Here is a 24457-nt window from a genome sequence, read left to right on the forward strand (position 1 = left end):
ACAACAGCCCAAGACTGAATAGATGATCTTGCGGCATACAAGTCATGACTTATTGCTTCTGGAGGACACTGCAAGAGGGTGTGTCCCTTATTGAGATACATCACTGCTGCTATGAGAGAACCAGGGTTACAGTTGGTGGCTTATGGTAAATTTCCACTTTCGAGTTCTACACGCTACTTCCTATTCATCAGCGGAGTACTCTGCCAGATCCTCATGGCAAAATCGGTCTAGTTGTTCTCTGGGAAATGTTCAGCAATGTTCAACTTTATGCAACTGCAGCAGCCATGTTGCATTTAGCTAAATAGGCGATGGTTTGACGAAGGGACAAACTTTTAATTCACCATAACAAAATCCGTGTCAGTAGGAGCTGGTGGCAGAAATGTTTAAAATGTTATGTAAAAATGTTCCTAGAAACCTGATAGGTTGAATCAAAAGTTCATAGAACTATAGTTTTGGCTAGGTTACTAACACAAAATAACACCAAGAACATTTTACATAATGAGGAATGTCATTGTTTCTTTAGCACCTTATGGAATTACAAAAACATACTTATTAGGGAAATAAAACTCAGAAAAGTTTTGTCTTAGTTCAGCATCATCCTTTGTCACCAGCGAGAGACAGTAGTTCAGTATTGTTGCCTGAAGCCTCAACCAAATAAGGAGTTGTTCATGTCTGAAACACAATCAAGGAGATCTCTATTCATAAACAGAACAGCCACCCTTAACATCTCACACAGTAAAGATGGCCCTCGCTTGCCATAAAGTACAGAGTGACTCTTAATTTATTTTGTTGAAACTTGGGTTTCATTTGGTGAACATATCATAAATCAGCTACAGGGAGATTTCCATGGATAATATAATTCAAACAGATTATACACACAAGGATGGCTTAAGATGAATGGCAAGTTAGAGGTCTTATGTGGTTGCTCCAGGAGGGAAACCACATGTAAGATCATGCAGGAATGTTGAATAGGTAAAAATGTCAGCACTGATCTCAGTTGCCATGTGATACCTGCGTACTGTTACTGTGGCATGCAGCCTTTGAAAGAGGAGCTCATGCTTCGCTCCAGGTGATCCATCACTCGCCAGTTCTGAATCAGAATCAGGGTCAGAGCAGTTTCACAATCGTCTACTGAAAGCCAGTGGCTTCCTCATTTCTGACACCTTCAAGCTTGCAGTGAACAGCTGAGATGGTGAGCTGATGCGTTTGCTTGATCTTCTCTGTAGGCCAAGTCTCTGACTCATGTCATATCTTTGATATGGTGAGTGATGCGTGAGTGATGTTCCTGTCAGATCTACACAGATGTCTGTCTGAGAGAGAAGAGAAAACTCTTGAGTAGACGGCTAGAGTGGCATATAGAGTGAGAGATAGTGTAGGAGAGTGAGTGGTTGAGTAGCAAAATAAATTGGGAGAGAGAGAGAGAGAGAGAGAGAGAGCGAGAGAGAGAGAGAGAGAGAACATGCTGTAGTGCACTACCTCAGACCTTCAGTTTGCAGCATGATCTCACTCTGAGAGGTGGGGCATCCTGGCATCCACCTCACACTGACTGACACACACATAAAAGGGATTTAGGCACAGGCACTGACTGCCAATCAGTGTTGGTGTGTCTAGATACAGAGGAACAGCTGATTCTTGCAGTTGTGCAGCTGCTACCCTGTGCTCGGGTAAAGAGCGAAAGACAAGAACAAAAAGAGAAAGAAGGGAACAAGCAGAACGAAGTAGAGACATGCCGCAGAACGTGCTGCTGGAAGGGCCTGCCCCATGGGGATTTCGACTGTGTGGTGGCAAAGATTTCAACCAACCTCTAACCATCACAAGGGTGAGTGATAATAAGCGGGCACTTTGCTACAGTCTGGGGTTCATCACACACTCCAGCAGCGGTTGAGATAGGAATGCCTTAGATGTGCTGGGCAGGAGAGGCACAGGCAGGAGAAACCTGTGGGTTGAACTGAAAAACAATACAGCTTTTCTCTTTAAGTCCTGGACAAGACACATTTGATTGTGAAGCCAAAGGGCTGGAAAACATATGGAGTATGTAGATCTGACCCACATGAAGTGTGAGTGTATATATTTATGTAGTGCAGTATATATACACTATTTGTACTGTTTAATATGATACACACCATCTACGTTGTTTTATGGATCACATGAATTTGCACTCTTACACTCACCCGTTCATTCTGTGAAAAAAAAATTATGTGTGTGATGTCTGTGGCATTGCAGTATTTCACATTAGGGGAGTGATAATATACAGTATGTTATACAGCATAGAGAAAATGTCATAAAATATATGCAAGTTTGGATTATATTGAAAGAACAAACATACCATGTGAAAATCTACTAGCAGTTTCATCAGCCAAAGAATTTAATATATGGACAGCAGGGTTATGTCAATTAATGTCATCCTCTTTGAACAAAGTTATAAGCAGAAACTTTTAAAATGTTTTTAAGCCCTCTATGTTTAACATATGTTGTTTATATTTCAGCTGAATATATTTCAATCAGTCAATGATGGCTCCACTTTTTTATATGAATATAAGCTTGTCTGGCTGGTTTTCATAACATTCATTACCCTGGAAATGCATGGATTGTCCACCCTCAGGGTACTGCTAAATATAGGGAAGGATTATACTATCACTGCACCAGACTAATTCTCTCTCTCTCTCTCCTCTCTCTCTCTGTCTCATTAGCCTTGTAAGGACCTTTCATTCACATCATTATTACCGTAACTAATTAATTATTAATTAACAATTAATGCTATGCCTACACCTAAACCTAACTTTAACCTCAGTAACCAAAAAGAAATATTTCAGCTGATTACATTTTTTTGTTTGTTTGTTTGTTTGAATTTTTTTTTTTTTTAATTTTAAATAAAAGTTTTTCTCAACAGCCTCCACAAGGTCAAATCTATCAGATATTCTTGTCCTACTCTTGTAGGCATATTTGGTCCCGACCAAGAAATAAAATCATGCCCAAACCACCACCCCCCCACACACACAAACACACATATATGTCTACAATCTGGCTCCAGAGGGCTTCTCCACACCTGTTGCTTAGTGATTTGTTGGTCCCTCAAGCCCACAGCTCCTTATCCATCTGCTGAAGGAGGAAATTCATGAAGGGTGGAAGGTTAACTAAGAGGTAGTAGATATAGTTTTTCTGGGTGAACTTTGTTCAACTGAGGAATTTGGAGTTATTCCTGAGTAGCTCCTTGCCACTCTGAATCTGCATAACTGACCACTAAATTCTCTACTGTGTAATCTCTCTTAACATTTTGCAGTTGACAGACAGTTGCTATTACTCAATGTAGCTTGACAAGATGTTACATTCACTTTGTCTCACTTTAGTGTAAGTTGAATGGTTCTGATTAATATCGTAACACAAAATTGGCTAATGTTGCTATTAGTACTGACATTAGATACCTGCAGTAAGTGATAAAATCTGCATGCAGTTTCTTTCACTGCTATGTAACTCTGATGGACTATTTTATTTAGTGGAAAGTAGTAAACAGCAAATCAATATTTTGCTTGTTTTTTTTTTTTTCTTACCATAGCAAATGATCAAATTCTGTGTAGTTTTGGCAACACATTTTATGATTGTTTTAGGCTATGTACTGTAAGTCTGTGTTCAGGATGATAGAGTTTTATGCTTGAAGATGGCTGCAGTTTGGTGGAATACACTCATAATTTGTAAGACATAGTTTAGACTCATTCTGTTAAAACTCTCATCTCTGGTGACAGCTGGTTATTTTTTTATACCTCCTACACAATGCACCATTCATAGGCTTTGATGGACTAACAGTGTATGAAAACTGACTGTACAATGAATAGTATAATGAAAAGTGACTGTGGCAGCATGAGGCCTGGTTTTCATTCATTCATTTTGTCCAAGTTTAGTTGAGTTCCAAAGCTCTAAAATTATGGCTAGGGAATACTAATTATAGGTCTCTGATTAAATCATAAATTATGAGCCCTGAACAGTGGCCCAGTTGTGACATTTCATATAAATTGCATATAATAATAATGAAAAAAGACTTAAATTGCCTCAGAATGTTTTAAATGTATCTAATTTGGAGAAAATCAGCAGGAACCATAAGATTTTATTATGCAATAGAATAATACAGTCTGTTTCTGCCTGTGGTTGGTTGGACAGACGCATTCAGCAGACATAAATAGTGATGTCATTCTTTCAGTCTAATGGTTTTTCTTGCAGAATTTACTTACAGTCAAGTGAAAGATCAGATTTAAAGTAAACAGTATTCAGAAGGATTATTATGCGAGTTAGTTATGAGTGAAAACTGTACGTGGCTGACTTAACATAATCGCAGATATAATACTATAATACAAATGAAGGGCGAATTTACACAGCTGTCTTGCTTCTTTCCACAAAATACACCAAAAAGAAAACTGGATACAACAGTGGTTTTTAACACTGATGCCTGTGTGATGACATCATGGCAACCTTCAGCTGTGAGCAAGCTGGTTTCTTCTTATATTAACCTTCATAAACAAAAGTGCAAGGAAAGTAAGAAAAGAAAAAAAGAAAAGAAAAGAAAAGTTGACCATGAGAAATTCCTTCTCCTTTTTCCCCTGTTGTAATATCATGCGTTGATATGCAGCATGTTTCAACACGTATCATAATACCTTTATGTTGTATTTTACTCATTCTTTAAGTCTGAAGTCTGAAGTCTGAACACAGACAACAGGTGTTCTCTACAACCAAAATGGGCTTATGTGTTTTTCTACGATATTTACAGTCCAGCCTTGCTAGCAGCTGCTCTGTATCCTCATTTGCATCTGAGAAACCTGTTGGTCATTTGCTAGAGTGGTGTTATGGGACCAATCTGATTTTCTTTGTTCTAAAGTGCTGTTGGGGCACATTTCTACAGCAATTATCTTCAATTTTGACTAGCACAATAGTACCAGGTGTTTGCATTAAAGCAGATCGTGTAACAGTACAACATTCAGACAACAGCCTACCTCCAATAGAGCAAAGACTCTGCTTATCACAGACTGTCTCATCAAAAACTCTGGTCTGGTGAGCAGACGATAGTCATTTGTACCTCGGGCTATATAACAGAGAATTCAACACGTTGTCAGTGAACATGTTAAATACACAAGTGTATGTATAGTCCTGTTTTACTCGATACTATCTTCAGCTAATAAATCAGGAGGTCAAAATAAAAACCTCAAAAATTTTTAAGACATTAACACCAACTACAAGAAACTAAACCCCCTCATCTATAATAGTTGCCATGGCATGATTTAAACCTCTCTGGGGAGAGGCACAGAGCTGAAAGATGATAGGGAGTAGGATCTTATCAGTCCAGATTAGTCACAGCCTCAGGTAGACAACCAACACATCAAGCAAAGGAGATAAATGTCTGCAGGGGGAGAAAAATACCTGGGAAATGAGTTGGTCAGGGATAAGAAGAATGAAGGATGAGACAAGTAAGGAATGATGTCAGGATCCAGTAATGAAGCAGAGGCAGATCTACTGGAGTGCACTGAATGCCACAGAGGTTAGATCAGTGAGCCACCAAGCTTTAGCCCCTCTGTGGGTGATACTACACTTCAATTGACAGATGCACTTCACTATTTATAGATGACTTTCTGCATGGAAGAGTCAAGAGATAACTATAAAATATCATTCTGTCTATGAGTTCCTTCCTAGAAATGCAGCATAATTCTGGCTTTTCCCAAGATTATTACTTGTATGATCATTGTGTGGCTTTACAACAAGTATACCATTAAACACTGTTTTTAGGTGACTCCTGGCAGTAAGGCCTCACTGGTCAACCTGTGCCCGGGAGACGTCATCCTGGCTATTGAGGGAGTCCCAACAGAGGGAATGACTCATGCGGAGGCACAGAACAAGATAAAAGAGACTACTAATCAGCTGTGCCTCAAAATAGAGAGGTGAGGATGATGAAGGCATTGCATCATTAAAGACTTAAGGTTTTTTTTTGAAGATACCATTATCACTTTGATTCAGAGCTAAACTGCAGGTTTGTGTCAGGTTACAATCTGTATCTTTCCTGTCATTATTCCACACCTGTTTTGTTGCATCTTGTACTAAAAGGTAAGAAAAGAAAGAAAAGATGATGATGGCTGATGTGTAATGGTACAGCCAGGTCTTGTTAGATATAAGACCTTGTTGCCCTTTTGATGTTTGCTGATACATGTTATAACCATGTTATTAAACTCCTTCCCTAACATCTTCCAAATTGATCATATTGTCTCATGTGGAACATTTTTAACAGACTGGATGTATACTGTATATCTTGCAGGCCTGAAACCAAACTCTGGTCACCACAAGTCGTGGAGGAGGGCAAAGCACACCCATTCAAAGTCAACCTGGAAGCAGAGCAACAAGTAAGATTAACAAGGAAAGCAAAAAAGAGCCACATGTGCAACCATACTTTTCTGCTTTCTCATAATGTAACAGAGGCTTCTCTGTGTATTTCTTCTTGAATGCTTAAGTGCATGAGAAATATGGAAGAGATTGACTGCCATTGCTCTGGTTTATTTGATGGAAGGGAGCACTCGTTGATTTAGAAGCAGTGTAGTCTTACTCTTGGCTAATAGGACCTGCAATAAAGTTTTAACTGCCTGCATATTTCCTTTAACCAAGGCTAACAATCTGCTTCTAGGCAGATCCAGACTTGTGTTGTGCACGCATGCTTTTTCTATCAGTTTCTTTTTATAACCACTAATTTTCTTTAATTTCTACACGTTGCCACCTGTAAGAAAATCCTGACTGACAATTTTTTTCATCTTTTTTGTCAAGTCCCCTTCGATTTGTTTGGAAATTGTTTCGTGAATAAATCATAGATTAAGTCATTAGAAACTGGTGGAAAAAAAGAGACTTTTAAAAATTGAACAGTATGTCTTTTGGGTTGTCAAAGCTACACCAACAAGATTGCCGACCTCAGACTAATGGAATCCAGACACAGACCACTGGGTGTTGTTAGAGGCACATAAAACATACATGGACCATACAAATAATATTTAGAATTTCAGTCTAGTTTATACAGACAGGTCCATAAGTATTTGGATATTGACACAATTTTCATAATTTTGCCTCTGTACACCACCACAATGGATTTGAAATGAAGCAATCAATATGTAATTGAAATGTAGACTTTCAGATTTAATTCAACGGGTTTAACAAAAATATTGTATTAACCTTTTAGGAATTACAGCTATTTTTGCAGAGTCCCTCCATTTTCACAGATTCAAAAGTAATTGGATAATTGACTGATAAGAAGTTTTATGACCAGGTGTAGCTTATTTCATGAAAAATTAAGGAGATAAAAGGTCTGGAGTTGAGTTCCAAGCGTTGAATTTGCATTTGCTAACTGTTCATGGGAACTCTCAATATGCGGTCCAAAGAGGTGTCAATGCAAGTGAAGGAGGCCATCATTAAGCCAGACCTATCAGAGACATAGCAGAAATTTTACAAGTGGCCAAATCAACAATTTGGTACATTTTTAAAAAGAAGGAAAGCAATGGTGAGCTCAGCAACACCAAAAGGCCTGGAAGACCATGGAAGACAGTTAAAGTGGATGAATACTGAATTCTTTCCTTGTTGAAGAAAAACCCCCTTTACGACATCTAGCCATGACAAAAACACTCTCAAGGAGGTATGCGTATCTTTGTCAAAGTCTATAATCAAGAGACACCTTCGAGAATGTAAATACTGGTAACACTCAAGAACAAAAAGGCTAGATTAGACTTTGCTAAAAAGCCTCTATACATAGCAAGATAACAAGATTAACTTTTACCAGAATGATGGGAAGAGAAGAGTATGGAGAAGGAAAGGGAGGGCTCATGTTCCAAAGCATACCATATCATCTGTCAAACGTGGTGGAGGCAGTGTTATGGCATGGGCATTTATGGCTGCCAGTGGACCTGGGTCACTGGTGTTTATTGATGATGTGCCTGCTGATAGAAGTAGCAGGATGAATTCTGAAGTTTTATAGAGCTATACTTTCTGCTCAGACTCAGTCAAATGCTGCAAAACAGTGCCTCAAAGTACAGATGGATAAAGACCCAAAACATACAGTGAAAGCAACCCAATGGCTTTTTTCAAAATAAATGTAATGCTCTTAAATGTCCACTTACTGAAGACAAAACTAAAGGCAGAAAGTCCCACAAACAAGCAGCAACTGAAGGCGGCTGCAGTAAAAGCCTGGCAAAGCATCTCAAGGAAGGAAACTCAGCATGTGGCGATGTCCATGGGTTCAGATTACAGGCAGTCATTGACTACAAAGGACTTGCATTCAAGTATTAAAAATAATCCTAATATTTATGATCATGTTATTTTGTCCAATTACTTTTGAGCCTGTGAAAATGGAGGGAGTATAATTCCTAACAGGTTAATGCAATATTTTTGTTAAACCCCTTGAATTGAATCTGAAAGTGTACACTTCAATCACATATTGATTGCTTCATTTCAAATCCATTATTGTGGTGAACAGAGGCAAAATTATGAAAATTTTGTCATTATCCAAATACTTAATTACCTGACTGTAGCCATGGCTAATTTAATGTTAGCAATAACAGTCATGGGAAAAAAGACAGTACAACCTCCTTCTGTTCTATGCTTTTATTAATCAGGGCCTAAATAATGATTGTGTGGTCCTCACCAACTTCTATAAACAAACAAATAACCTTGGTTTTCACCAAACAAGGTACTGTGCTTGAGGACCAAACATCTCCAGCTTGGCCACATCAGTCCAAAGGATATTGTTCCAGAACTTTTGTGGTTTATTCAGATGCAATTTTGCAAACCTAAGTTGTGCTGCCATATTCTTTTTGAAGAGAAAATCCATAAAAACCATACCTGTTGGATCTTTTTTCTGATTGTGCTGTCATGAATGTAAACATTTAATGTGCTAGCAGCGGTCTGTAGGTCACATCATGTAGCTCTTGGTTTTTCCTTTATAACGCCGAGCATTAAAAGATTTGACCTTGGACTGAATTTGCAAGGATGTCCACTCCTGGGGCAACTGTCTTGAAGGCTGTTTGTAAACAATCCTCACTGTAGAATAGTGAATTTCAAATTGTTTGGAGATGGCCTTATAACCCTTCCCAGGTTGATGAGCGTTGAGCACTGATGTCCTTTCTTTTGGCATGATGTAGACACACACTTGAGTGTTCCAGAACACCAAACTATCAAAAGTTCTGCTTTTTTAGAGGTAGTCACACTTCTTAATGATTAACTAATCTTGTGCATTTCATTTGTAACACTTGGCTGCTAATTACTCTCTTAATGTTTGTGGAAGTAGGAAGGGTGTACTTATTTTTTCCCATCTGGCAATTGTTAGAACATAGAATTGAAGGACGATGTACTTTCTTCTTCCCATGACTCTATTTCTTGCTGCTATAGGACTGTTATATGATTTGCAAATGTTTCCACTCATCAGAAAGAAATCAGATGAACTAGTTGTCAGGTAATAATAATTAAACTTCACTAACAATGTTTTTTTTTTTTTTTTTTAACTAAAATTTGTAATAATAAATGTTTTTACTAAAATTATTAAATATGACTAAATATGATTTATTCCAACTAAGACTAAATAAAAAAAGATGTGATTGATGTGATGTGATTATGTATGCATCATCATTTCTAAGACATAAGTGGTGGAGAGATTAAGGGCAACAAAAAGTGAATAAGAGGTAGAATGTCACAGTGGGTAGCATAGCCACCATATACTGTAGCTCCAGTGTCTAATATGCCAGTAGGTGAACTGGCTACACTAAATTGTCCCTAGATGTAAATGAGTATGTGAATGTGTGTGTGCATAGTGCCCTATGATTGGCCCATTGGCTTTGGATCCACCGCCACTCTGACCAGGATAAAACAGTTACTGAAGACAAATGAATGAATGAATGAATGAATGAATGAGAGGTGTGTGAGCAGAATGATTGACTTGGGAGAAATATCAGTTCTGAAGTAGTTGTTATTCTACAAGTAGATTAAAATGCAAAAAGTGATCATGAATAGCAGCAAAAAGTAAAACTTATAAAAGGAAATTGCAATGTGTTGTGATTTTTGCCTCAAAAATGTATGGTCCATGTAATGCTTCAGCATGCAGTGTGTGTATGTGTCCAAACATACAGGAGTTTAAGCCAATAGGCACAGGCCATAACAGAAGAGCACAGCCGTTTGTGGCTGCTGCCAACCTGGATGACAAAAGGCAGGTGGTGAGCTCTTCTTACAACAGTCCCATAGGCCTCTACTCTGAAGGCAACATCCAGGATGCCCTGCATGGACAAATCCGCGGCCTGGTGCATGACAGGCCTAATGGGTGAGTGACAGTCTGACTATCAGCAGCTATAGAAAGAACCTCACTAGTGTCTCATCTTCCCGGAGTAACCTGCTTGAACTCTAACATGTGTCTGTGTTTTAACACATCTTCAGTTGGGGCAGAAGTTCTCCTAGGTCCTGCTAGATAGCAGAGGTCCATCCAGTCCAGGTTTACAGCAAATAAGCAATTCAGGGCACAAATTTATGCTGTTTGGATTGGAGAGAGGAAAATTAAAACTAGAAAAAAGGAACTAAATTATTCTATTTCACACCAAAGGTATAGTTTTTTTTACCCAGGTAGTTTCGACTGAGTTTGCTTAGTCCATAGACCAAGTCAATAGTCAGTAGACCAGATGTCTTTAGGTAAGAAATGTCAGACCTAGGAGGACTTCTGCTCTCTTCCTGTCAACCTCTAACTGACTCTCTAAAGTCTCCTTCCTCCCTTCTTATGTCTTGCAGGACCTTGGCTATTTCGAACACCAGTTTAATGTCAGGCCAAAGCCCTTCACACCTGGGGGTCAAAGCAGGTTGTTAGACTATTACTCGATTACAACAATCTCCAGTTTCTGTAATGAGAAAAAACATAAAATTCATACCTTCGGTTCAATGGTAATCCAATGAAATCTGTCAAATGTAGACATTGTATTATGTTGAACAACATACTTTCCTGTAGAAGTTAAAATCTTCATTTGGACTTTTCTAACTTTCTTTTTTCACTATTTCCTGTCCTTTGGGTCCGTCTCCTCCCTGTGCTCCTTGCTGTCCCTTTGACCAACACTATTTCCACCATGGCTTTCTATAACCCAAACTGTTCAACTTCAGAGATAACAGATCTCAGAGGGTGACGCCGAATGTAGTTAAGGGGACCGCACCAGTTACTAATCGCAGTCAGATTGAAGCCCTGGCTCGTTCCACTCAGTATAACTCCCCCATTAACATGTACTCAGATGCCAATCTATCAGAAGCTCTACAGCACACTCAGTTATCTGCTGTAGCTGATAAACCAGGAACCAGGTAACCCATGCTTGATTAAACTTCCATTATCTCATCTTAACCAACTCACACATCTACAATAAACACCATATTGATAAAAATGAAATTACATGTCTTTTTGTACTATATTGATATATTTTGGGACACTAACATGCCAGTAGTTAGTAGTGTTTAGGACATGTATTATTGATGTAGCTTATACTACAGATGTTAACTCTACATGTAACATTAGTGTGCTTTTGTCCTGTTTTTGTTCTCAGTGGAAAAGCCCTGACATCCATTGAGGACTCTGATGTGTACCGAATGCTGCAGGAGGATCATGAAACTCCTCATGAACCGCGCCAGTCTGGCTCCTTTAAGGCCCTGCAGGACTACATAGAGAGTGACGGTCAGTTACCAGAACATGTATGAATGATACAAAATGGAGCAGCTATAGTATCTTGTTGCTACTCCACTTCTAGAATACACTTAACTAAGTCGTGCAGCATGGTGGCACAGTGGGTGGCATTGCTGCCTCACAGCTCCAGGGTTCCTGGTTCAATCCTGACGCTGGGTTACTTTGCATGTTCTCCCTGTATCTGTGTTGGTTTCCTCCAACTGTCCAAAAATATGCTAAACTGCCTGTGAATGTGTGTGCCTAGTGCCCTGTGATGGACTGGTGTCCCATCTGGGGTGAATTCCTGCTTCTTGCCCAGTGTTCAAGATCCACTATTATCCTTACCAGGATAAAGTGGTTACTAGAAGATAAATGAATGAACTAAATATTGAGTACCACCCGAGTGTGGCATATCTAAGAATACATCATTTATAAGAACCTACTGGAATTTTTGACAGGTACCAAGCCCTTGGTAACCAGAAGTGTCAAAGCTCCAGTGACGAAGCCCCAAGCAGCCTCAGCCACGCTACAGAAACTGCCTCTGTGTGACAAATGTGGCAATGGCATTGTGTGAGTTCAGCCTCAAATATTTCAGAATGAATCCAACCTATTGCAAGAAACCACAGTGTGCTGTACAAGGCTCTGTATAACATCCAACCCCTCCACAGTACAGCACCCTTTTGAGATGTAGTTGTAAATGCTAAGCTGAGATATAAATTCTAACGTTAACTCATATGGCTGATTGACAGGGGTACCGTGGTCAAAGCCCGGGACAAGTTCCGCCACCCTGCGTGCTTTGTGTGCTCTGACTGTGGAATGAACCTGAAGCAGAAAGGATACTTCTTTGTGGAGGGACAGCTGTATTGTGAGACTCACGCTCGAATCCGAATGAGGCCTCCCGAGGGACACGACCTGGTCACTGTGTACCCTAATGCTTAAAAGACACTACAGCTCCAGTCTTCACTGCCTATTGATGCTGCAATCCATTGAAGCATGCAGGAATGTTTGTTGCTTGCTGAACCCTGGTCTGGCGTGTCTGCTCTAAGGGAAATATTTACATTATAAGAGAATGCTTGCTTGACAGTTTGAGTGCCATAGTGAGACACCAAATAAGAAAAAGCAAGTGACTGAACATAGTGTCATTTTTGCAGTGCTGTTATGTTAGAATGACAAAACAGGTTCTTTCAGGTGTAACATTTTGATTCTTTTAAAATGACATTATTTCTGTAATGTATGAAAAGCTGATTTCAAACAAATTCAAATGTGCCATCAAATATCTACAAGGTCATATTTATTTGTTCCAGAATTTTTGTAATTGTAACTATTATTTCTTAACCTTAACACATTAATGTAAGAAACTACCAGTTTAAGAAAAACAAAAACCCACAATGTCCTTAAAAAGACAGAGTAAAAAGTTTGATATGTGAAAATGGACTCTATGGACACTCTCTTCGTAGCCATATAAGCTTTTAATAATTAACCAAAACAGTGTTAGTGAAATGTTTTGTAAACAAGTTATGATAGTTGGGAGATCATGTGATATATATAGCAAAGTCCTCTCACACCCCATTGCCAACAGTGAAAGATCCCGCAGTAATTGACTATTACTGTTTTATAATAAAGATTTTGAGATTTGTTTTTACCACTTACTGGAGCTCAGTATACAGGGCAGAGTTCATTTCTAATCTGGACTAATTCCTCTTTATATAACTGGAGGTGGTCAGCCCTCAATTGGGTTATTTAGCTACTAGGCCTGCTGCACTACATAGCTCTGTCCACAGGGTGGCAGTATTACAGCCTGAATATGTTGTAATTAAAATCACCAAAACATTTACAAAATAGTTACTTTGGGTGTTTTTATTACATGATCGATGAAAGCGCATGCACTAAACAACAAACTTTGAGAAGGCAGGGCAATATTGTCTTCTAGATACAGCCTCAGCTTCCGTATACATGTTCTGCAAGTGAAAATGTTCCACACATGCAAAGTTATGATATGCAATCTCTTTTGCAAATCTGACCACAGTGAGCTCTGTTGCCTTGTCCTGCTTTGCTGCCGTATCTTTTAAACTGACAACATACTTCAGAACATAATAATGATGAGAAGATAAAAGATGTTTGTAAGAAAAGTATGACATGTATGGTTTACTTTTGTGCACCTCCAACCACAATAACATTCTTGTCTGGCATTGAAATTATACTTGCATCAGTACGTTGCCAGAAGATAGAATTCATCTTCAGTTTTCCAAGAGCATCATCAAATGGCTCAGGCCAGACATCGCCACTTAATATGCCATTACAGAGGGGACTTGATTGTAGTTGGTGGCGTTCACAAACCTGCAAACAGAACAGTGAAAATGTCCGTAATTTATTATCCTGCCTTGGCTGACGTCCTGCAAAGATCATGTTAGATAAAGAGCCAGTTTAACAAATGCGGTGGTGAAAGGTCAGTCTGCTTAAAGATGCCTAAAAGTTAGCCAAGTGTGATTTCCTCACACAGTGAATGTTAGTTACATGTGGTAATTAAATCTACATACGCCTAACCAATTCATACCAGATATCAGCTGTCAAACATCTGTAATGCTCCACTGTAATGCGCCACTATTGCAATGGAATATTTAAATGCAATTTTCTCCTTTTTTAATTTATGTTTAACCAGACTTTAAATTGCTGTATACTACAGTGCCGGTACATTCTTGAATCTGATTGGACAGAAGGTGTTTATTAATTTTCTGTAACAGCATCTCTGACAGTTGTTCCAGCTGTAACTCAAATCACAAGTTTATATTAATGTGCTCTTTCTAATACTGTATTTTACCGTTTCTATAGTAACAACTCATTCACAGGGACTTGCATGGCAGATACTCCACATAATCTAAGTTTAATAATAAACAGCTTAAAAATGTGGTGTTATTTAACAAATAAAAATGTATAATCAAAATGTTCTGTAAGTAGACATTTATTTAACATTTATGGAGCCTCGGGTGTTAGTGCTTTGTAAGGTCAGTAAGTGTTGTGCGACAGGAGAGTCTTTTTACATCTTTGCACTTTCTGGTTTCTTAACACAGTAGGTTTTTTTTTATTAAGCTTATTAACTTTAAGAGAGAGAAACAAAGACAGGCTGGTGTCTGAGAACGACTGTTTAAGAAGAAGAAGATGAAGAAGAAGAAGAAGGCTGTAACTTTTTAACTATTATAATGTAAGTGGTACCAGGAATTAACCTGACTCATTGATGATCCACAATATTACAAGTAATTATAATAGGTTAAAAAGCACAATGTATCATTCATTAATAAACATTAAAAAGCAGTGGTTAGCAAGTAATAAAAGGAATAAAATCCACTCTGGGGTGGTAACAGTAACTCGCATTGCTGTTTCCTATAACAGCATGCCCTGTCTTGTATTATTCCTTACATTTACTTCTGGTTGAGATATACACAAACAGGAAACATGCTTCAGTTCAGGAAAAACTGGAGTTTGCAATACTATATATAGTATAGTAGACAATGACAAGCTTCCATCATATGAAGGCGTTTCCCAGGCTGCTCCACACATACATATGTGGTATTTGCACTTTCAACAGCTTACACAATACAGTTTTCATATTAACATCAAAAACAGTGATCTTATTAATATGGTGATATGACAAGCTGATTTCTATATGAGAACAAGTACATTTTTGTCAGTTTGTTTAAACCGTATGGTATAGGCTAAAAATCATTCTGCATATCATGCTTGTTTTAGCAGGAGTCTTACCTGTTCACATTGAGAGAGATAATGCTCTTCACTGGAGTGCTCTTTGGGCCGGGCGATGGGCGAAAGACCCCCTTATTTGTGCTCAGAGAATCTGATTTCGGCTTCTTAATGATGTAGGGGTCTGTGGAATGGGATGGGTATGGATCGAATGTGCCTGCTTTCATTCCTCCAATCTGATATATTGTGAAGAGAAAATAAATTAATCTATTAATAACCACTAAATAGAAATGCATTGGTGTTTAAACCTTGCATATAGCATGTATTACCCTTTTGCTAGGAGATGATGGTTTGAAAGGCACAGCGAAGTGTGTCTTTTTTCCCTCTGCCATGTTTGAAAGTGGCAGAGGTTTATTTAGCTTGTAAGGATTGCTATCGAAACATTCCGTTGGATGAAGGTTCAAAAGAAATGGCCCCCCTTTCATCTGAGATTTGTGAGCTGCCATTTCACGCTGGAAAACAGATTATCCGGCTTTCATTTGCAATGCAGAAGTATGGTGACCTCTTCTCAAAAGGCAACATTACAGTTTTTTTTTTTTATTTCATAATTGTTTACCTTTAGCAGCTCTCTCACTCGGTCATAGGAGTCAGAAGAATACAATTCCAATTTGGACAGTGTGACACCTGGAAAGCTATTGAACAGATGGGAATATAACTCGGTCTCAGTTCCAGTTATGTCTGAACTGAAAGCACTTTCCTCAGGCTCCACTGTAGTGGAATTAAAAATGGTTAAGCGAATTCCCCATGAGAGGAAATTCCCTAAGCAACATCACTGATCTCTAACTCCCAGTCTTTCATTCTAAATCACATCCATGCAGTTATGAGACGAGTTAGATCAAAAATGGTTTGTGCCTGCGATATCCTCAAGAGGAAAAGTGTCATTCTAACAATACATGGAGTCAAGACAACATAAGCACACACAGATCAAGGAACTGTCTTTATATTAGTTCACACACAAAAAAAAGTAAAGACATGCCAGTAGGAATGATGAAGTCCTTACTGACCCATATCCACTTCCTTTCTTGGGTGGACTGGTGTATATGTTCTTGCCTGGGGATTTGTATGTCTTCTTGGGAATCTCTAGGGGACTCATAGCCTTAACAGGACCCCCGAGTGTTCCATAGTAACTGCCAATACCTGAGCTGCATAGCATTAACAAATATAAATAACTTATTTACAAGGCACAGAAACAGTAAATTGCAGAACAACTGTCTAATTAGAGGATGTTTAGGGGAAAAAACTTCACTATAGATTAATATTCATTGTACTAAAATGTACCTTCTTTTTTAAGTATTATGTGGTAGTGTGGTAGTCTGAGAACATGGGCAGAGTGTGGTTTGTCCTCATTAAGATCATGACGATACCTTGGCTGGAGTTCTGTATTTGGGCCAGACTCCAGAGCGGTGAGGCCCATGATGGAATGGAAATTCTGAGTGTAGGCTCTTCTCAGTGAAAATGACCATTACATCATATTGCCCTCTGTGGCCTCACATTCAAGTCACTGTCATGAGCCTAAGTACTGCTTAGAATAAACTTTTAATGAGTCCACCGTGTCGTAATATGCATTAATATGTGTAAGAGTCCATTTTCCATCAACCTATGCCAAAGGTGACTGCTATAACATTTTTATCTAATGAAATGTCTCAGGAAAATTGGAATGCAACGGGACACTGTAAGTTGCTTCAGTCTAACAGCTACATTATCCATTCTGCCCTCCAATCACTGTAAAAGTAAATTCAAATGTACACTTTCTCAAAAGAAAATCGACAAAATAAAAAAATGAGTGTTTTTCTTACGATTTCTTTTCCCCACTGCTGGGCAAAAACGCCTTTGCTAAGTTCTTCTTTGCCTGCTGAATCTGGTACTGCCTTTGGATTTTGATAAGGTCCGTCAATGCCTCGTTCTCAAAGATCCGCTTGAACCGAGCGTCAAAGTAGCCAGCCTGGAGTGCTGATTTCTTCTTCAGCCCACTGACCAACATCTGCTTATTTTTATAAGCAGCTTCATTAAATGGACCTTTCAAGAAAATATATAAGAGGAATACACACGGTTCCTCTTATAAACGCTATGAAACAACATTCAAGTTCAGGTTTAAGGTTTAACAAATATCACCGGGGCAGACTTAGCACTAGGCAAAGGTAGGCAACCGCCTTGGGCCCCGGAATCCAAGGGGCCCCTAAAAATGCTAATTATATATATATTTAATGATTAATGCTAAATAATGGGCCCATTCCTATATTTTGCCTAGGGCCCCCAAATCACTAATTCCACCCCAGAATATCACCATGTGAAATCATATACAATTCCAGCACCAGCAACACAGATCAGCATGCGAGTTGCTTACAGTGGGATTTCGTGTAATAATATTTAGACCTACGATAAATAACGGGTTTGTATTTGTCCCCTATGGAGATGTAGCCCATTTCCTTGAAGAGCCCAACTCGCTCCATGTCAGACTTTGCATCAGGCATGTTTCCAAACTCCTGCAGGAATTTCCTGTAAGAAACAGCTATATAAATTGAAATTAAACATATTAAAACAGTAATTAAAGCTTTTTTTTTTTTTTTTTTTACATTTTTTTTAAATACTCCAATTACACATTCAGTGAATTTGTCCTACATAGCTAATTTATTCAGAAACCCTACCCCCAGACTGCCAAAAATAAACAAAAACCCATTAATTAATGTGTTAATAACCTACCTTTAATATCCACGTATTTTGTTGAGGTCGTTATATAACTTGTTGATGGTCTGAATTAAGTTGTTGCTTGTGTGTTTTCGTGGTTGTTGAGGTATTTGTGTACGTTTGTCTCCTTGGTACCGGGTGTAAGCTAACCGCTAACACTCACCCTGAGCTGAGGCGTCTCACCGGTCAGCTCCTGCTAGCACTCACACAGCAGAGGAAAACAATAACAACAATCAGCAACGAGAACTAGCAATAAAGTGCTTTAGTTTAGCATATGACATTAATACACGACTACAAGGCTTTCAAACTCTTAGTCCAGTAATACCGTGGGGGTGGTAGGAATTCTGGGTCTTGTAGTTACACAGAGCATTAAAGCCACCATCAGCACTCACTCATCCCTGGTGTATATTAAACTATAGGTCTATGGTCCAGTGTTTTATAAATCAACTCAACACACTTCAAATCTGGATATATACTGTACTCAACTTTCCTGAAACTTTATTGAAAAACATGCACAGGGGAAACAAGATTGCACTGATCAAAAACAAATGTAACATTAACATTACATTTCACACACAATAGAACAGCTGATCAGATTTGCTCTTGGTCTGTGTAACAGCTCTGATCAGCTGAGCTCACGCCGCTCAGGTCATCCATGGTGACAGCGACCACCTGAAAAGACAGAACACGTGACAAAAAAAAAAAAAAAAAAAAAAAACTCTTTTTGCATTCACTAAACTAACTGCATTCACATTAATGAAGCTTTGTGAAGTTTACATTTTGATGCTGCGGGTCGTGATAGTCGCAGATTTCCTCCGGGAAGGCGGCGCGGATCAGCTGCTTCACTTCAGCCGGATACACGTACGTGGGTTTGTGCAGCTTCCCGCATCCAACACCGTGATGCAGCTGACAGCGGGACGGACACGAGTGTGTATTTAGGACAGAAGGAGCACTTTGGTGTTGGGACATCTAACCAGAGGCACAGGTACTAGATGCGGGATTTTAAATCTGAACCCTTTGAAATGTTTAATGACAGTTCCAAATGCTTATTCCTGGGTGGATAACATGACACACATACAGCGCAGATAACTCTATACAAGTTAAATAACACTGTTCTGCGCAATTAATGCGCTATAATGATGTTTATAAAGGTCAATCATTCAAGTCATTATTAGGATTCCCTATTTAACCGCCGAACACGTCCGTTAATTGTTTAATAACATTTTATTGGCTACCAGCTGCTACGGTGAGAAGCAGGATTAACCAATCAGAATCGAAATTGAAAGACACTATGGAGCTTACACTCTTACAGAGCTTACAGTCTTACACCACACTCTGAGCTTACAGCTGAGCAAAGACTAGAGGTTTACTGCAGCAGGATAAAAAGAAAGGTAGCTATTGTTTTGTAAGGTAAGATGGCCGTATTGCTATATTAATAATTAAGGAACTGTCATGACTGTATTTTTTTTCTACGCCTATTAACATTATCGTTATAGTTATTAATAATATTGTTATTTAAAACAAAAACAAACAAACAAAAAAACATATCCTCATCCCAGCTGAAATGAATTCCTAGCTACGCCAGTGGATGTAGTGTGTTTGCTCCTCGTTTTCTTACTAGTCTCCGCTGGATGAGGCGGTAGGCTTTCCTCCGCCTGGCCGGGTCACCTTTCAGCCTGGACGCTGCGAGCAGTAATGGCGCCACCCAGAGAGGAACACTGTGCAGTGAGCACGCAGCGTGAGGGATAACAGGTTTAATTGTTCTCTAAGAATTCACACAACTTGTAACAGACAACAGTTGCTAAATGACATTTTGGACTGCCGTTCGTAACCGTGTGCGTATTAAACTGACAGAAAACAGCGTTCAGTTTGGTAAAAAAGTGATTTGTGACACGGTCATAGCAAGATTTTACCTGAAAGAAGAGCACAGAGCAAAGTAAATGTCCATCTTTCTCATGTCGGTCATTGAGACAAAATAAATGAACAACCTGCTTCACCAAAAAGCACCATATACAGAGTGGCAGGTTCCTTTTGTAACAGTCCAGTACAGAATAGACGTTTGTACGCATGCGCAAAACAGCAACCACAATGTCCATATTGAAGAAAAAAAAAAGAACATACAAAGAAGGCACTAGACTTCTTAAACCCCATGATTTAAATTCATTTTAAAAATTAAATGGTTTGAGTACAGTCTGCAAATGAATAACATTTATATTTACTACAAATTCCTGAGGTATTCCAATTTAAGTCTCTAATTATTTAAATATATTTATAATGTTACAGATAAATATCTCTATTATACAGTTTCACTGAGTTAAACGTGGATGACAGTCATGTGACTGTGAACAGTCAGTACTCATTAAAATCATAAATTTCATTTCACCATTTTCTTCTGTTCTCCCTCAGATTTGAACTGCCATGTTCACAATTAGTGTGTTAATCATCTTAATTTCCTCTATAAGGAACATGGTCCAAATGCCACTAAAACTACTCTATCAGATGTACTGGACAGCTGTGCTGTGTGCTGGAGCAGCATCATTTGCCTTCCTTGTCTGACCATTCCTTGTAACCTCCTGCATAGTTCCGTGCACTGGAGAGAGAGCACACACACACACACACACACACACACAGTGATTAATTAAGAGAAGAAATAAATATTCAGATGAAAAGGTTTTGACCCCTATTTCTATACACAGACTGTATTAGCTGCTAACACAATAACACATTTAATCCTGATCATACTTCTTGAAGCCGAGGCTTCTGGCTTTCTCTGTAGCAGCTCCTCCACGCCGTCCCATCTGGCAGTGAAACACCAGATCACGGCTATCCAGCAGGGGCTTGGGGACACCAAATTTCTCTTGAAAGGCATGTGCATCCAAAGAGAATTCCTTTTCCACATTGTCCACTACAAAACACAGTAAGGACAATAAGGACATGGCATATTCATGGGTTAATAACAGAATAATAGATATCCTATTAAAGGACAATTCCACCCTGAAACACATTAAATGTCTGTGATGTGCTCAGCTATTCTGGTATTATCGGTTTTTTTTTTATGCTGTATTTTCATTCATTTCTGTGAGAAGTTAGTGTTTGTTTGCCACACTGACATCACGGGGGATGCTGATAATTATTATAATTATAATTATCTCAAAACATACGGGATAATGGTAAGGTTTGCTCAAAAAAAAAAAAGAAAGAAAAGAACAAGAGCTTCTTTTCTCATTCACAATTTTCCAGTGGCGTTCAGTGTCATATTAATGGAAATCTAACATAGCTGTAGTGGAGACAGTAAATGCTGAACTCAAAGTTCCTGAATGTAATAGGAATGTAACAGTTGCCCTGAGTAATAGCAGAGACTCAGCTTGGCTTGTCTTGGCTTGACAATAAAGTTGAAGCCTCAGAGCCTGATCTTTTTTTTCTTTTCCCCTGAGTTTCTCTTTAATTTAGTCTTGGCCAATTCCCGCCCACCAGTCAGGTTTCCCCTATCAGGGGACAACTACCAACTAGGAAGGGTGAAGGCTAACACATGTGTCCTCTGAGACACGTGAAGCCAACTAAATGCACCTTTCAAGCTGCTGCTCATGCTGTGTCATGGGTGGTGTAACTCAGTCAGAGGAAAGCACTATCCACCCCCTTCTGCATGCATGAACCTACAGATGCTCGTGATGCTAGTGTTGCTGTGATTGACGAGGGGGGAGGGGGTATGCCATCTATCCCACCCAGAGAGCACAGACTTGGGCTGCTGGACTACCAGCCATGGATGGCTGTGGCAGCTTTGAGAGTCGAACTCGCAATCTCTGGATGGTAGGGCAAAAGCGTTTCTGTTGCACCACTCGGGAGCTCGAGTCTGATCTGTTTGAGCAAAGTGTACAGATGAGGAGGTGGGAGAGCTGGACAGACTAAAGGACTAAAGTGCTGCTGCATCAGTCTCTTTTGGTAGAGATGAAATGAGGCTAAATACTAATGATGCCACTATTATTTGGCCATCAAATGGCATTGTGGGTAATTCAGGAAACAGTTAACCAAAGTGAAGATAGACCAAAACAGTAGCCTCAGATTTCCATTACAAAATAAATCTTGGACACCATTGAATCTCAGTGTTAATTATACAAATGAATATGCTTTTAATATTCCTTTACTAATGAATTAATAATTAATACCAGCCGTAGTACTGCGCAGTATTACAGTTTGTTGCTCTGTAACTCACGTGGGATATGGATGGAGCCTGGGATGCGTCCTCTGTCCACTTCATCTTTGGAGCGCACATCCACAAGCAGAAGGTCTTTACTCTTCTCTCTGAGGGATTTGAGATCGCTGTAGGAGATATCTTTATCTAGAAATATATAACAAAAATGTCACATGCCGAGGCTTGCTTAGCTGCAGAGCAGTGGTCCTCAAAGCGGAATCTGTGATTTTCTTTTTTTAATTTTGTTACAGTGGTGGAAATCACAACCTACTATTATCAAAATTATTATTACATTTATTATTTAGGTTCTTATAGTTATTAGCCTTAATTGAATGGGTTTAATCCAAACCTCAATAACTCAAAAACAAGAAGGTCTATGAATAATGTATAAATAATTGGACCTAATGTGTTCTGTCTGTGTAAAGTTCAGGAATAATTAGCTCTTTGTCTCCAATAGATAGGCAAAATATTACTGTGCCCATTTAAACAATGAGTTTAATATTTGATTATTAGGATTATGTTCATAAAATAAATCTGTACTGAAGGAGACTCTGATTTATTTATTTATTTATTTATTTTTTTGGTTTAGTAGTTAAAAGAGGTCTTTGGCTGTGAAAAGTCTGCAAACCCTGCTGTAGAGGAGCTACTGTCTGGCATGGCCAGCCTGAAAAACAGGAAACACAGGCTCTTTGATAGAGAAGGTTTGTAATATTATTATTATATTATGCAATAAAATCTACACACAGCGTGTCTCGAGTATGCAGTCGTTATTTCAAGCAGAAATCTGACTTTAAGAATAGAATGGTTATTTTCCAGTAGATTTTACTTTAATGTGAGCAGTGTATTAGACTGGAGAACAGTAATTTCACCACATCTCTGAAACCTTCTTCAGAAGTGGCAAGAAAGTGCAAGTCATTATTATCTGACGTCAGTAATCTCCAAGGATCACTTAGTCACATCAGGGAAACACAAGTGATGAAAAACAATAGTTACAGCAGAATAAAGTCACAAAAGAATATAAAGACCAGGATACACGTAACACGGGCCACGCTAACTGCAACATTTGTAAATAAAATCAATAATGTATACTAAATATGAACCTGACCAGATCCCAGGACACAAAGCTTTTTATCTGCCGCCTTAATCCCAAATCAGACCTCACCGCCGGTAATGCATACCGCTAATGAAACATTATTCCCGGTTTTACTGTACAGAAGCGTCGTGTTGTGTTGGGGAAAATGAAATGCTACAGGTTGTAGAATATACTTACCTGTATTTGCCATGTTGACACTTTCACCCGGTCGACAGCCAACAGATGTATGTACAGCTATACTTCCTCGTTGTTGTATTCATATACGGGTAGGCGTGGCACAAACGGGCCGTCCAATAGCAAATGCCTTAATATTAATATTCAAAATAGACACCGCCCTTCAACCCACCCCCATACGCTACTATGTATAAAATAAAAGTTCCATACCACGGTTAAAAAAAAGACTAAAACGAATACAAACAAATAAAGAATAAATTTAAAAACAAGTTTTAAAATGTCGACTTATAAGGTGTAAAATTAAGATAGGGCTTGCATATTTGAAATGGACTCTATCAGTAATTTATGCAAAACGATCTGCTATTGTGTTCTTTTATAGTAGGCTGATTGTAGTGTAGGTACTGTGTCTATGAAATGTATAATCACGACCTGGTAGTGTACTCATTTACATTTACATTTATGGCATTTGGCAGACGCCTTTATCCAGAGCGACTTACAGAAGTGCTTTGAAGTCTATCAAAAATACATTCTGATACTGGCTCACTAGGTCACAAACTAGGAATACCATCAGTCCAAAACTCTGTTGGGGATTTTTTTGTTTTGTTTTGTTTTGTCTTTTTGTGAAAGTGCTAACTTAAGTACTTTATGAAGAGGTAAGTCTTTAGGCGTCGTTTGAAGACTGCCAGTGACTCAGCTGTTCGGACATCTAGGGGAAGTTCATTCCACCACCTTGGTGCCAGAACAGAGAAGAGTCTCGATGCATGCCTTTCTTGTACCCATTTACACAGGCACAAAGTAAAACAACTTTATTTATTTATTTAATATAAGGCTATCACATATAATAACTGTGAATTGAATACCTTTACTTTCCCCCTTCAGC

The 24457-nt window shown here is 38.8% G+C and overlaps 3 protein-coding genes across 5 annotated transcripts; 1 reads left to right on the top strand and 2 right to left on the bottom strand.

Annotated features, from left to right (window-relative positions):
• The first annotated feature begins 1496 nt into the window (after window positions 1-1496).
• pdlim3b (PDZ and LIM domain 3b) lies at window positions 1497-14624 on the top strand. 3 transcript variants are annotated; one of them, XM_026918279.3, is made up of 8 exons: window positions 1511-1819; window positions 5767-5918; window positions 6290-6374; window positions 10774-10841; window positions 11137-11328; window positions 11568-11695; window positions 12142-12253; window positions 12433-14624. In XM_026918279.3, exons 1-8 carry the CDS (start codon window positions 1727-1729, stop codon window positions 12620-12622), a joined length of 1020 nt encoding a protein of 339 aa, XP_026774080.1. In that variant the 5' UTR covers window positions 1511-1726; the 3' UTR covers window positions 12623-14624. The 3 variants fall into 3 exon arrangements, with proteins under 3 accessions (XP_053091468.1, XP_026774081.1, XP_026774080.1); XM_026918280.3 differs by lacking the exons at window positions 10774-10841; window positions 11137-11328 and adding an exon at window positions 10128-10315 and having other exon boundaries at window positions 1506-1819; XM_053235493.1 differs by lacking the exons at window positions 10774-10841; window positions 11137-11328; window positions 12142-12253 and adding an exon at window positions 10128-10315 and having other exon boundaries at window positions 1497-1819.
• Window positions 13969-20172, bottom strand: c7h4orf47 (chromosome 7 C4orf47 homolog). Its single transcript, XM_026918284.3, has 12 exons — window positions 20035-20172; window positions 19740-19839; window positions 18899-19027; window positions 18447-18793; window positions 18137-18317; window positions 17814-17932; window positions 17233-17452; window positions 16441-16578; window positions 15993-16068; window positions 15706-15888; window positions 15440-15612; window positions 13969-14020 (listed from the first exon to the last, which is right to left on the bottom strand). The coding sequence occupies exons 6-12, from the start codon at window positions 17905-17907 to the stop codon at window positions 13969-13971; spliced, it is 936 nt and encodes a 311-aa protein (XP_026774085.3). The 5' UTR covers window positions 17908-17932; window positions 18137-18317; window positions 18447-18793; window positions 18899-19027; window positions 19740-19839; window positions 20035-20172.
• Window positions 19861-23720, bottom strand: tstd1 (thiosulfate sulfurtransferase like domain containing 1). The gene is made up of 4 exons (XM_026918288.3): window positions 23581-23720; window positions 22332-22457; window positions 20864-21026; window positions 19861-20711 (listed from the first exon to the last, which is right to left on the bottom strand). Exons 1-4 carry the CDS (start codon window positions 23591-23593, stop codon window positions 20657-20659), a joined length of 357 nt encoding a protein of 118 aa, XP_026774089.1. The 5' UTR covers window positions 23594-23720; the 3' UTR covers window positions 19861-20656.
• Between the last annotated feature and the right edge of the window lie 737 nt (window positions 23721-24457).

This window comes from Pangasianodon hypophthalmus, chromosome 7 (assembly GCF_027358585.1).
Source record: "Pangasianodon hypophthalmus isolate fPanHyp1 chromosome 7, fPanHyp1.pri, whole genome shotgun sequence".
Lineage (NCBI taxonomy): Eukaryota > Metazoa > Chordata > Actinopteri > Siluriformes > Pangasiidae > Pangasianodon > Pangasianodon hypophthalmus.

Coding starts and splice junctions, on each gene's coding strand:
- pdlim3b (XM_026918279.3), top strand. CDS start 1,727: ATGCCGCAGAACGTGCTGCTGGAAGGGCCTGCCCCATGGGGATTTCGA. Junction 6,375..10,773: donor ACCTGGAAGCAGAGCAACAA/GTAAGATTAACA, acceptor TATGTCTTGCAG/GACCTTGGCTATTTCGAACA. Junction 11,329..11,567: donor GCTGATAAACCAGGAACCAG/GTAACCCATGCT, acceptor TTTTGTTCTCAG/TGGAAAAGCCCTGACATCCA.
- c7h4orf47 (XM_026918284.3), bottom strand. CDS start 17,907: ATGCCTGATGCAAAGTCTGACATGGAGCGAGTTGGGCTCTTCAAGGAA. Junction 17,453..17,813: donor ATACAAACCCGTTATTTATC/GTAGGTCTAAAT, acceptor TTTTCTTGAAAG/GTCCATTTAATGAAGCTGCT. Junction 15,889..15,992: donor GAGTGAGAGAGCTGCTAAAG/GTAAACAATTAT, acceptor TCTGTTTTCCAG/CGTGAAATGGCAGCTCACAA.
- tstd1 (XM_026918288.3), bottom strand. Junction 21,027..22,331: donor AGGCTCCATCCATATCCCAC/GTGAGTTACAGA, acceptor TGTGTTTTGTAG/TGGACAATGTGGAAAAGGAA. Junction 20,712..20,863: donor AGAAGCCTCGGCTTCAAGAA/GTATGATCAGGA, acceptor CTCTCTCTCCAG/TGCACGGAACTATGCAGGAG.